Source organism: Coregonus clupeaformis, chromosome 37, assembly GCF_020615455.1.
Source record: "Coregonus clupeaformis isolate EN_2021a chromosome 37, ASM2061545v1, whole genome shotgun sequence".
NCBI classification, from domain to species: domain Eukaryota; kingdom Metazoa; phylum Chordata; class Actinopteri; order Salmoniformes; family Salmonidae; genus Coregonus; species Coregonus clupeaformis.
In genome coordinates, this window is record NC_059228.1 from 20109828 (window position 1) to 20123873 (window position 14046).

Here is a 14046-nt window from a genome sequence, read left to right on the forward strand (position 1 = left end):
TGGTGAGAGGTCTTATCCTGGGGGCTCTTCCTGTTTGAGGCAAAGGAGTTATGTGTCCTGCTGGGTATGATTCTGAACAGATTACAGGAAACTGACTGGAGTCAGAGAACACTTTCATTTACATTCCACTGACAGAATAATGCCTGGGCATATCACTACCTCTGAAAGAAGAGAAGGATGAGAATATAACTCGGTTCACCTTCTCCCCTGTAAATGTATGAAGTTATTTATGTAATAACCAATGGCACACTGCAACTTGAAGGCTCCACTATCGTATGAACTAGCTATGTAATATCCAGCTGTATGTATCCACACAGCTCTAACACCAAGGTGTCGCAAAACTGAAGTTTCCTTTCAGCACTCCTCTGGCATGAGCGATCAACAGCCAACTATTTGTCATGCTGCTGACCAAAGTGTAAAATGGAGTCTGTAGTAGGGGGATGACTTCAACCCTCTCCAATGTCTCACAGTCAAAGCCAGCTGTTTACAATGCGTCAGTGACACGAAGAGAGCTTTGCCATTATTAGGCACTACATTGAGGCATACCCCTCAAGAGGTGATGAAAAAGTGACTAGGGATCATGAATGTTTTGCACAATATAACATTTTATTTCTAGAAGGATCACATACACTTTAAGCACACATACAAGAGCACAATGACTGACCTTTCTTCACAGTAAGAAAATAAAAGTGTACATACATACTTCAGCCACACCACTGCTCAACACTCGCACCAGAATTGCACTTATAGAAATTAGAAGAACAATCACTATTAATAGAGCCCAGTTAAACTTAGAATAGGTCCACCACAAGGCACAGTTATGTCCTACTGACATAACAGTATCATGGCACTTATTGGGAAAGAAAAACACACCAGCATACTCCTATATGAGACAACAGACAACAGGCCATGATAATTCCGTTTCCTGATTGTATCTTATCAATACAACTTCATATTGCATAAAATACAATAATAAGCATTTGAAATGAGATACACGAGACAGCAATGTTGATAAATCAAATGACACGAGTCTTGACTAAAAAAAACTATTTTGAAGGTGCATTTTATCATTTGTTTTATTTACTGAGAAATTCATATTTAACTTTGATTTTTTCAAAGATAGATGGTAACACTCTAACCCTTCAATATGAAGGACATCCCATTGGTCCAATCCCACCACATACTGTATGTATGGAAATCAGAAAGTTCATCTCAATCAGTGCATTTGCTTACGGTAAGTTCCAACAATGAAAATGGGCTCATACAAGGTTACAGATTGTCAAACTTAAATTTCAATGGACTTTTGTTTTATAACAGGCAGGATATTGAGAAGGCACTAAACTACTTTACACAAGAATCACATGTAAAATAAAATTAAAATCTATTGCCTCCGTCTCTCTGATCATATTCAGAAAGTATCTATCTCTATGGTAGTAGTAGAATCTAGCCATGGTCCATATTTCCATACAGTTTTTATTTCTTGATGTGCTTCATTGCATTCAAAGCAGATTCTGACATTTTAAGATAAGTTATGTCACTACTACTGCTATCCCTCTGCTCCTAGTCCATCCCTGTTATACTTCTTCACGGTAGCTGAAAGTCTTCCCTAATTTCACCAGTAGTTGGCACCATTCTCAATTCGTCCCCAGCTTTGCAACCCACGAAAGAGTCCACTTGATGAGCGGGGACTTCCAAACTGGTCACACCCCATCTCCAGTAGTTTACTGGAGTTCTTGTGCTCTGCTGGTTTCTTAAGCTCAACATTCCAACCAATTGGTTTGAGAATGTAGTTTTTCCCATCATTATTGTCCCAGAAAACCTGGTCTTTGCTCTTGAAGCATATGCAGAATTCGACTCTGTTAGAAGGGGGTACGTAACTGGGCAGTTTGAAGATGAAGGCAAATGTGTCTGTTACCTGGCAACTGTAGACGTTGTTCATAAAGGTGCAGTCAACGTCTGTGTAGGTTTTCCATGAGTCAACGGTCACCCGGACCTGGACAGATTTCTGAAAGCCAAGGTTTCTGACTTTCACGGTGCCTGTGAGTGACTTCTCCTGCAGTGTGCAGTTTTCCAGGCACACAGAGTTCTTCAACAGCCGGTTCCGGAAGGCCAGATAGTCTGAAGCGGGTTGGGGGAAGTCCAGCACCAGGCTTTGCATGGTTCTGATCTTCAGCTCCACAGTGGTATTCTCCAGGTCTATGAGGTCAAATTGAAAGTTGGACAGCGCGGGCTCCTCATCAAACTTTGAAAAGACGTGGATGGCTGTGAGGGACATGCCTTTGGAGTCGGCGAAGACCACTCTCTTCTTGCCCTTTGGGGTCTTCATGGTGGTCTTCCAGGCCAGACTGGGGGCCTCCAGGGCCCTCTGGGAGCTGATGCAGGGCCGGAGGGGCTTGTAGTGGTTTGCCCGGTTCCTGGCCCTCAAGTCCTCATAGGAACTGAGGAAGCTCCGGAGAGGTGGCGAGTGTGTGATGTACATCCGCATATTGATGTCTGCAGGCATAACAGGAACCGGCATTGCTGATGAATTTAATACGTGGAGGACCCTGAGGAAAGGGGAACAAACAAAAAGCGTTTAAAGTCCTTAAATATTTTTTTCAGGTCTTTTGAGGTCCTCTTACCGAATGTGTTCATCTAAATGTGTTCATTATGCACTTTACTTCACTATATTATAATTTACATGTCAATGTCTACTACTAAATGTATGTTTTTTTAGTCTTGTGACATTACATGGCAGTCAACATTTTTGGAAAACATCTACTTCCCCAGACAAGCATAGATTTTTGTTCAGCTCACATGATCGTGCTATTCCTATAATCTAAATGAAAACCAAAAACGTTGAAATGATCAATACAATATATTATTCTGCTTACAAATGTAGAACCCATCCAAATGAGTTATTGCCTTAAACTGCAAACATCTACTGTAAGGTTACATTAAAAAACAAAACAATAATCCTTACCTGGTGACACTCATTTGAAAAATAAAGAGAGAGGTTCCAAGACAAAGATGATTGAACAAGATATGCTTTAAAATGTGCTGTAATAACTAGTTTTGTTCAAATATCTTGTCATGAATTCATAACTTGCAGTCAGTAGTGTTGAGCAGGCACGCCCACCTTGCTCTCTCTGCAGTTCAGTCTCCCAATGCATGAGAGCCAGTGATTTCAACTGCCACATCGAGCCAATTTGCATATTTTGCTCACATAGTTTCTCAAACAACCAATGAAAGATCTGAGGAGTTTAGCGTTAACCAATCAGAGCAAATATGTCTTGGACTCTAGCCAATCCACATTGGGTTTTGAGTATGGCAGGTCCAGTTTGGATACCTCAAACTGACACACTTTCTATTTGAGCATCATTGTAGACCTCTGCTGGTATTGATGTGCTACAGCCAATTCATTATTTCTGGTTTATGTTCTCATTTCCTTAAAAAGGAAAAAATATGAATGCGTGACAGAAGTGAGGAATGTATTTTAATGGAAAAAACATATACATTTAGCAAATCTCAGTTTAATGATTTTATCTCCCCCTAGAGATAAAATCAAGGGCATTTTGAAAGGTCATATGGGGATTTTTTTAAATCAATTGTTTACAAGAGTGCTATTTTAAAGTGTATTTATTGGCTCAATTGGTTTTGGGCCATGGTCATAAGTTAATTATTATACATCCTCTAAGACCAAATTAATCCATTTGAATCTCTTTGATATAAGATCTAAAGCCACTTTCTAACAGTAAACAGATAATATTATGGTTGCGCCGGTCGCCAAACCTACCTCAAATTATAGAAATCGGATTAAAACGAGGCTACAGTGTCCATAAAGCAGGGTTGCCATGTACGCAGTGTTCCTGCAAATTTCACAGGTGAAAATGTATTGGTAAGCGGGTTTTGAGGCTACTTTTATGTTGCACTGCGGCCGCCATTGGCATTTCTCTTTTTTTTTGATCGATTTCACTGTGACCTGCTGCTGCTGACTATCATGCAGTGTGGCAGGCTGTTGCTGAGTGAGCGAGTGAGTGGTGGGGAGGGCCTAAGGGGTGGGTGTGTCTGTATGTTGCGAAAGCACTGCAGCTCAGTCCACTATTGGCTGAGTCACGTGAGTGAGAGAAGCCAGAGCAGCACTCCGCAAGTCCAGTGTAAATAGGCTATTTAGATCGTCATTATGGAAACACCTATTTTCTTCCAAACCTTTTTCCATAAAACATATTAACACGCTAGAACTGATGCGCATCAAGAAATAAAGGCGACAAAGCACTGGAAAACGACTTCGGGCACATTAGATACATTTGCTTGGACGTGGTTTAAACTCCATTCTAATGTCTACTTTGCTTATGGAAAACGGTATCAAGCAAAGTGTTTTACGCATGCTCAGTTCTTGGGTCTCGGGCCTGCGCAAATTGACATTTGACATTCTGTTATGAAACTGACATTAAATGTGGATAATGATACATTTGCATCTGTTGGCCATCAAGTAGTAATGTATACTGTATGCCATTGTAGGCTACTGTAGGCTACCTTTTGATACAATAAATATGTTTAAATGACGATATCACTGGAGTCATTGTAAATCCATTCGTGCCACTTGTGTAGCCTACCTGGAGCTGGCAAACGGATTTAATAAAAAGCCTATAACTTCAGTTTGTTGTTGTAGCCTTGTGTTATTATGCAATTATTAATGGCCATGTTGAATTAATTAAATTGGCAGTTATCAAAGCTCTATCGCAATTGCCAATCAGTTGTTAGAATGCATTAGATTGACGATAACAGTCAGTCAGATTAGGCTACAGGTTGACACCCATATTCAGTTCATATACATATTATTAATATTAGATTCTGTGATTTAAATTATGACCCCATCCTCAGTAGCCCCTTCAAGCAGGCTGTACTCCTGAGTGGCGCAGTGGTCTAAGGCACTGCATCGCAGTGCTAACTGTGCCACTAGAGATCCTGGTTCAAATCTAGGCTCTGTCGCAGCCGGGAGACTCATGGGTGGCGCACAATTGGCCCAGCGTCGTCCAGGGTAGGGGAGGGAATGGCCGGCAGGGATGTAGCTCAGTTGATAGAGCATGGCGTTTGCAACGCCAGGGTTGTGGGTTCGATTCCCACGGGGGGCCAGTAAAAAAAAAAGAAAAAAAAAAAAGAATATGTATTCACTAACTGTAAGTCGCTCTGGATAAGAGCATCTGCTAAATGACTAAAATGTAAATGGGAAGAGAAGCACTTCTTACCTCGAAATCACCTCGCTATTCATGTTGAATAAATTCATCTTGTCAATTTGAACTAAGCAAGCTGCTAAATCTTGGCTACATCTTGCAGACTATCTGAAATGAGATGTAGGCCTATCAGGGGCTATAGGCTCCCTGCATCTAGCTAAGCAAACCATGGCACATAATAATGGCACAATTGCCTAACATTAGTTGTTTTTTTTGTTCGTCCAAGTGTTTCTAGATCAGAGATTTCGAGAACCTATCTCGCCGGCCGGCCGAATGACCCTATCTGGCTGGCCAACTGGTCCTAATTTATATATTATTTTAATTGCAGGACACTGTAAAGTCCATTATTCATCTGAAGAGTATGAATTAGGCTATTTGAGAAGGTTTGACTCCTAAGCAACCTGAATACGAAGGTTTGAATCCTAGACAACCTGTACTTCAAACATACCATTCAAAAGTTTGGGGTCACTTAGAAATGTCCTTGTTTCCGAAAGAAAAGCCATTTTTTTGTCCATTAAAATAACATCAAATTGATCAGAAATACAGTGTAGACATTGTTAATGTTGTAAATGGCTATTGTAGCTGGAAATGGCTGATTTTTTAAAATGGAATATCTACATAGGCGTACAGAGGCCCATTATCAGCAACCATCAGTCCTGTGTTACAATGGCATGTTGTGTTTGCAAATCCAAGTTTATCATTTTAAAAGACTAGTTGATCATTAGAAAACCCTTTTGCAATTATGTTAGCACAGCTGAAAACTGTTGTGCTGATTAAAGAAGCAATAAAAATGGCCTTCTTGAGACTAGTTGAGTATCTGGAGCATCAGTAATTGTGGGTTCGATTACAGGATCAAAATGGCCAGAAACAAATAACTTTCTTCTGAAACTCATCAGTCTATTCTTGTTCTGAGAAATGAAGGCTATTCCATGCGAAAATTGCTAAGAAACTGAAGATCTCGTACAAAGCTGTGTACTACTCCCTTCACAGAACAGCACAATCTTTTAAACAGTAGTGTAGCTACTGTAGTAGGTCAACGGATGTGCACTGGAAAACCTTGGTAGAGCATGGGTGGAGTAGGCATTGTGGTGCTCATGTGTGAGGACAGACGCTGGGAGACGAGAAGCAAGTACAGGGAGTGAACATTTAATATATACAGGCATGAAACAAAACACGGACAGCGTCTAGACAGGGGAAACATAACGACATTAATGCTGACACGGGGATCACAACTGAGGAACAGACAGATATAGGGGAGGTAATATAACAGTGATGAAGTCCAGGTGAGTCCAATGAAGCGCAGATGCACGTAACGATGGTGACAGGTGTGCATAATGATGGGCAGTCTGGCGCCCTCGAGCGCCAGGGAGGGGGAGCGGGAGCAGGCGTGACGTGAATTTCCTTTATTTTTCGGCTTCAGACCAATGCCTACTTCTCACTTAAAACATGTATAGTGAATGCGTTGTAGTTGCCGCTTTTTTGCTCATTATAATGCTCATGGTCATGGTAGTTATCTTTTACTCGTGGTTAAAAAAATACACGCTTGTACAGATATGGCAAAAACAAAAACAATTCTGAAAGCAAAGTAAAATAAAGAATATCTAGGAATACCAGTATGTCAGAAATAGTGCAAAGGTTTCTGTATGAATTATGTCATGCTAATAGCTAAGGTAATTACGTTCATTAAATGCTTTATAATCATTAATATAAATGAATTTAATACAAAAAGAAGAATTGAAAGGACACAACCATTTTGGAGGACCTGGCTGAAGATCCAGAGTATAACGGCCATTTGGGAGTTGGTGGTGCTGAGAGTTGGCCCTGAGCATTCAGAGATGTGTGTCCCAACCAGAGATGAATGTGAGATTTTTGTAATACTGTATGCTCCTTGTTGTGAAACCCTGAAAGTCCAGTCAATGACTTATGGATTTTCCGACAGGCCAGTTTGCATGGTCAGGTTACTGCCTGCCCACGCACTGCCCTTACAGTGCTTCGTGGCCTGGTGGTCAGGAGAGGATCACTCTTGCTGATTGGCTGAACGCTATTATATGCTTGGCTGATGAAACGTCTCTTTCTTTGTCCTGACAGATCTTATTTAGGGGTTTCATAGCAAAGGGGGTGAATATACAGTGAGGGAAAAAAGTATTTCATCCACTGCTGATTTTGTACGTTTGCCCACTGACAAAGAAATTATCAGTCTATAATTTTAATGGTAGGTTTATTTGAACAGTGAGAGACAGAATAACAACAAAATAATCCAGAAAAACGCATGTCAAAAATGTTATAAATTGATTTGCATTTTAATGAGGGAAATAAGTATTTGACCCCCTCTCAATCAGAAAGATTTCTGGCTCCCAGGTGTCTTTTATACAGGTAACGAGCTGAGATTAGGATCACACTCTTAAAGGGAGTGCTCCTAATCTCAGCGTGTTACCTGTATAAAAGACACCTGTCCACAGAAGCAATCAATCAATCAGATTCCAAACTCTCCACCATGGCCAAGACCAAAGAGCTCTCCAAAGATGTCAGGGACAAGATTGTAGACCTACACAAGGCTGGAATGGGCTACAAGACCATCGGCAAGCAGCTTGGTGAGAAGGTGACAACAGTTGGTGCGATTATTCGCAAATGGAAGAAACAAAAAAGAACTGTCAATCTCCCTCGGCCTGGGGCTCCATGCAAGATCTCACCTCGTGGAGTTGCAATGATCATGAGAACGGTGAGGAATCAGCCCAGAACTACACAGGAGGATCTTGTCAATGATCTCAAGGCAGCTGGGACCATAGTCACCAAGAAAATAATTGGTAACACACTACGCCGTGAAGGACTGAAATCCTGCAACGCCCGCAAAGTCCCCCTGCTCAAGAAAGCACATATACAGGCCTGTCTGAAGTTTGCCAATGAACATCTGAATGATTCAGAGGAGAACTGGGTGAAAGTGGTGGTCAGATGAGACCAAAATCGAGCTCTTTGGCATCAACTCAACTCGCCGTGTTTGGAGGAGGAGGAATGCTGCCTATGACCCCAAGAACACCATCCCCACCGTCAAACATGGAGGTGGAAACATTATGCTTTGGGGGTGTTTTTCTGCTAAGGGGATAGGACAACTTCACCGCATCAAAGGGACGATGGACAGGGCCATGTACCGTCAAATCTTGGGTGAGAACCTCCTTTCCTCAACCAGGGCATTGAAAATGGGTCGTGGATGGGTATTCCAGCATGACAATGACCCAAAACACATGGCCAAGGCAACAAAGGAGTGGCTCAAGAAGAGCACATTAAGGTCCTGGAGTGGCCTAGCCAGTCTCCAGACCTTAATCCCATAGAAAATCTGTGGAGGGAGCTGTAGGTTAGAGTTGCCAAACGTCAGCCTCGAAACCTTAATGACTTGGAGAAGATCTGCAAAGAGGAGTGGGACAAAATCCCTCCTGAGATGTGTGCAAACCTGGTGGCCAACTACAAGAAACATCTGACCTCTGTGATTGCCAACAAGGGTTTTGCCACCAAGTACTAAGTCATGTTTTGCAGAGGGGTCAAATACTTATTTCCCTCATTAAAATGCAACTCAATTTATAACATTTTTGACATGCGTTTTTCTGGATTTTTGTTGTTGTTATTCTGTCTCTCACTGTTCAAATAAACCTACCATTAAAATTATAGACTGATCATGTCTTTGTCAGTGGGCAAACGTACAAAATCAGCAGGGGATCAAATACTTTTTTCCCTCACTGTATATGCACGCACCACTTTTCCTTAGTTATTTTTTATTTTATTTTTTTAACCAATTTGTACTAATTTGTGTTTGTCCATTACAAGAAATCCAAATAAAAATCCATTTAAATTACATGTTGTAATGCAACAAAATAGGAAAAATGCCAAGGGGGATGAATACTTTTGCAAGGCACTGTATATATCTGCAATGCAGATAAATAGTGTATGCAAAGTATGCTATGATTTATGAATTATGTTTTGATATTGTAAGATCATTTGGTAAAGACAATGCAGCAATTCAGTAAACACTGTAAAAGGTTAGTACACAATCATGTGCAGTCCTATTGAATTCTCAGCATTGCAGATAAGGTATACGAGGGTTATGATTGACTGCACTGTCAATCCCATACAGACACACTGAATCTAGGTTATTCACACCCTAATGTAACGTAGGCTGACACTTACTACCACATTGGCTGAGGGAAAAAAATTATATTTTAGTAGAAGAGGCCATCAGCCAACAACACCCGCTCCAAGAAGTAATCATCTATTTTTTCAAACGTATCTGTAATCTGATTACAATATTTTTTTCTGGTTACATAACTGATTTACAGTTACATTTTTTGTTGTAATCAGATTACATGTGACTGATGACATGTAATCAGTTACTTCCCAACCCTTCCCCCGCCTCTATCAGCCAACCGAGCCCATTCTCCCCAATTAAGGTGCCACCAACCTCCTGTGCTCTCCACATCTCACACTTTATCTCTCCCTTCCTCCCTCCTTCCCCCTCTCTCTCCAACATGTCTTCTCCTCTCTACAGGGCAGTTATCAAGCACCATGATAGCACCAGCAGGCTGTCAACAGGACCATGTCGTATCAGTTTCTATTCTCTGCTCGTCTGCTGACCCCACTGCTGGCACGGCCGATCAAGTCCAAGGAAAGTAGGTCAGGGCTGGGTGGGGCTGGGCAGGTGCCATGGCTTTGAGTGTGGAAGCTCCACAGGTGCAGTTAGGCAAAAAATTGACAGAGAGACATTCCATAGCATGGCAGGCTGATTGATGTGTGATTTATGAATAATTTCTACTTGCAGGGGCAGACAAGGATATGTCAAGAACCTTTGAAAATCAATCTAGAGGTGTTATCGATGGGTAACTTATCTAGCTTAGTAGAAAGTTTGAATTTCTTTGTGGGTGGAAAATAGTGCTACCTAGCAATACTTAGGTGCTGGGTAAAGAGTAAACGCTTCTGTATTGCTTCTTTCCTGTTATTTCCTTCATTCAGCAACATAAGAATGGGAATACTGTAAGTACTTTTCAGCACCACCCCAACATCAACATACGTGAAAATGGCGGGTTTCTATGTTTGGTAGTAATCATCCGGAAACACTGATGTTATTTTAACCAACTGAGCGGCACAAGTTACTTTCCTAACCTCGGTCTACTCATAGATGATGTCAGTGTTTTTGGATGATGTTGGGGTTGAAAAGTGGTAAAATGTCCCTACATAGCAACTACAGGGCCTTCAGAAAGTATTCACACCCCTTGACTTTTTCCACATTTTGTTGTGTTACAGCCTGAATTTAAAATGGATTAAATTGAGATTGTGTCACTGATCTACACACAATACCCCATAATGTCAAAGTGGAATTGTGTTTTTAGAAATGTTTACAAATTAATAAAAAATTAAAAGCTGAAATGTCTTGAGTCAATAAGTATTCAACCCTTTTGTTATGGCAAGACTAAGTTAAGGAGTAAAAATGTGCTTAACAAGTCACATAAGTTGAATGGAATCCCTCTGTGTGCATTAATAGCGTTTAACGTGATTTTTAAATGACTACCCCATCTCTGTACCACACACATACAATTATCTGTAAGGTCCCAAAGTCAAGCAGTGAATTTCAAGCACAGATTCAACCACAAAGACCAGGGATGTTTTCCTATGGTTCGCAAATGTCACGAACGTTGAGAGACGTGTCGGACCAAGGTGCAGCGTGAAAAGCATACACGTTTAGTAACTAAATAAACATTCAACAAAACAAGAAACAATGTACCGTGAAGTCCAAAGGGCTATACACACCAGCCTAACAGGAACAAGATCCCACAATACACAGTAGGCAATAGGCTACATAAGTATGATCCCCAATCAGAGACAATGAGCGACAGCTGCCTCTGATTGGGAATCATACCCAGCCAGACATAGAAGTAGAAAACTAGAATCTAAACATAGAAATTCTAACATAGATACTCACTTCCTGACCAAACCAACTAAAGACAACCGGCCTCTCAAGGCCAGGGCGTGACAGCAAAGAAGGGCACCTATTGTTTGATGGGTTAAAAAAACAGCTGACATTGAATATCCCCTTGATCATGGTGTAGTTATTAATTTTACACTTTGGATGGTGTATCAATACACCCAGTCACTACAAAGATACAGGCGCCCTTTCTAAATCAGTTGCCAGAGAGGAAGGAAACCGCTCAGGGACTTCACCCTGAGGCCAATAGTGATTTTAAAGCAGTTACAGAGTTGAATGGCTGTGATAGGAGATAACTGAGGACATTGTAGTTACTCCACAATATTAACCTAAATGACAGAGTGAAAAGGAAGCCTGTAAAAAATAAAAAAGATTCCAAAACATGCATCCTGTTTGCAACAAGGCACTAAAGTAATACTGCATAAAATGTGGCAAAGAAACGAAAATATGTGTAAAATATATTTTGTCGATAAAAAAAAAAAAAAAGTATTTTATTAGGATCCCCAATAGCCGACACCAATGGCGACAGCTAGTCTTACTGGGGTCCGACACATATCAAAGAAGACATTACAGACAAAAGACAAATACAAAGCGTTATGTTTTGGGCAAATCCAACATAACACATCACTAAGTATTACTCTTCATATTTTCAGGAATGGTGGTGGCTGCATCATGTTATAGGTATGCTTGTCATCAGCAAGGGCTAGGGAGTTTTTTGTTGTTGGATAAAGGGAAACTGAATAGAGCTAAGCACAGGCAAAATCCTAGAGGAAAACCTGGTTCAGTCTACTCTCCAACAGACACTGGGAGAAAAATTCCCCTTTCAGCAGGACATTAACCTAGAGCACACCTACAACGGGAGTTGTTTACCAAGATTACTTTGAATGTTCCTGTCTAGTTACAGTTTTGACTTAAATCAGCTTGGCAAAATGGCAAGACTTGAAAATGGCTGTCTAGCAATGATCAACAACTTATTTTCCATTTAAATAAAAAAAAGAAAATAATTGTTCATCAACTTTGACATTACATAGTATTTTGTGTAGATCGTTGACAAAAATTGACAATTCAATCCATTTGAATCCCACTTTGTAACACAAGAAAATGTGGAAAAAGTAAAGGGGTGTGAATACTTTCAGAAGGCACTGTGTTGAAATCCACTCCTTTTTTAGGAAAGTGGTGATGGACAGACACCTGTAGGGAGTAATATCCTCCAGCAGATGGCAACATCTTCATGGGCAGTTCAATGTCTAGCAGGTAACACTAAAACACGAGTATTGACATTCTTGAAGGCAAATAAAGGATTAATAAAGAAACGTTTTCAAATGTACCATACTGCTGGGTGAGTATATTAAACTATATGCTGTCCACTTTGCTTTATGTGGGAAGCCATCCAGTATATTTTATTGGAGCTTTTTCCCAGATCTATCAAATATGTTACCCATACTGCTCTGTCCTACTGAACAGTCCCTCCAGGATGTTGCGGAGATTTTTGTGATATTTGCCAGCAAAAATGCTTGATTTAGCTGCAGCAATTCTGACATTTTGCATGGCAGTATGCAATTTGTCCAATTTGTCCCCAAAATATGCTGACGAGGGAAAGAGTTTGTTGACGTGAGGCTTGATCTAACCATATTATGCGGTAAATGTGCATTGATTGATCGGTTGAAATTGCGAGCGCTCTTTTTGTACTGCGGTGATGGGTCAGTTTTATGCGATAATATTGGGTCGGATTCGACTATGCTGAACCGCGGAGCACCGGTCTATGGCCCGTGACGTAAACAGGCAAAAGCGGTGAGGGAGGAGCGCACTATTCAAATCAAACAGCAATCTTCGCTGCTCCGCCATGTTGTCAACACGGCATTATGGTGGATTGTCCAGAAACATACAAATAAAATATACTATTTTCCATCAAATATGTCAGAATTTTCAAACTAGTTTTCAGATAAAGCGTTTTTATATTTTAAAAAACAATCACTTTTGCACGTGAAAACACAAAAACCTACTCATTACTCCACGTGCTTAGTTACCTAACTTTTGTTTTGAGCCGACTTCGCTGTGGGCTTTGAACAGGAACCCGGCTCACGCCCAGAAGGCAGCCCGGTTCCAAAACGAATGCGGTCAACTTTTACCCGGTGCAAAACACGCCTGCCTGGGCCAGATTAATAAAATCCTGTCACTGATTTGACTGTTTTTTGTGGAAATAGTGCAGTGACAGGTCAAATTTGCAAGCTCTCGCATAATATGCGGGGAATTATTGACTTGGCACCCAAAAAAAATGCGATTCCGGAATACTGGCAGGACTAACTGAATGTTTGAAGGAGAAGGACATTTAGAAAGAGGCCCACCATGGAGATGCTGAGTGTGGGGTAGGGGGCAACAGGACACTGGCAGCATGCCTGTTGGGCACTTCATTTACGAGCACTGAATGACGGCCGAATTAACACCCTATGAATTGCATTGGACAGGGGGATGGGAGAGGACTTTAAGAGACCAGAGGCATGGGGGAAGATTAAACTTTTGGGAGATATAGGCCTATAACTCATTTGCATGTGGTGTCCTATCTCCATCCAACGTGATGTGGCTCTCCAAATAGGGCTCTCTCACTATAGTCTATAGTGCCACTGCAGTCACACAAAGTGAAGCTTAGAAAGGTTTGGAGAACACTCAGCATTTATTTTGAATAACTATATTATCATATATTTGAAAATTACTTTAAATAAAATAGCAATACGTTTATGTTTGTCTTACATTTACTGTATTTCATTCATTGCAAAAATTTAATATGCACAACATCAAATTACAGCAAAGCCTGTATTTTGTTGTACACTCTTACAAGACTGTAGACTACAGAATTTTCATTACTTCCCT

General features: G+C 40.8%; 1 protein-coding gene across 1 annotated transcript; it reads right to left on the reverse strand.

Annotated features, from left to right (window-relative positions):
* Window positions 1-585: 585 nt before the first annotated feature.
* On the reverse strand, window positions 586-3293 carry LOC121553406 (protein phosphatase 1 regulatory subunit 3C-B-like). The gene is made up of 2 exons (XM_041866485.2): window positions 2963-3293; window positions 586-2546 (listed from the first exon to the last, which is right to left on the reverse strand). The coding sequence occupies exons 1-2, from the start codon at window positions 2974-2976 to the stop codon at window positions 1613-1615; spliced, it is 948 nt and encodes a 315-aa protein (XP_041722419.1). The 5' UTR covers window positions 2977-3293; the 3' UTR covers window positions 586-1612.
* Between the last annotated feature and the right edge of the window lie 10753 nt (window positions 3294-14046).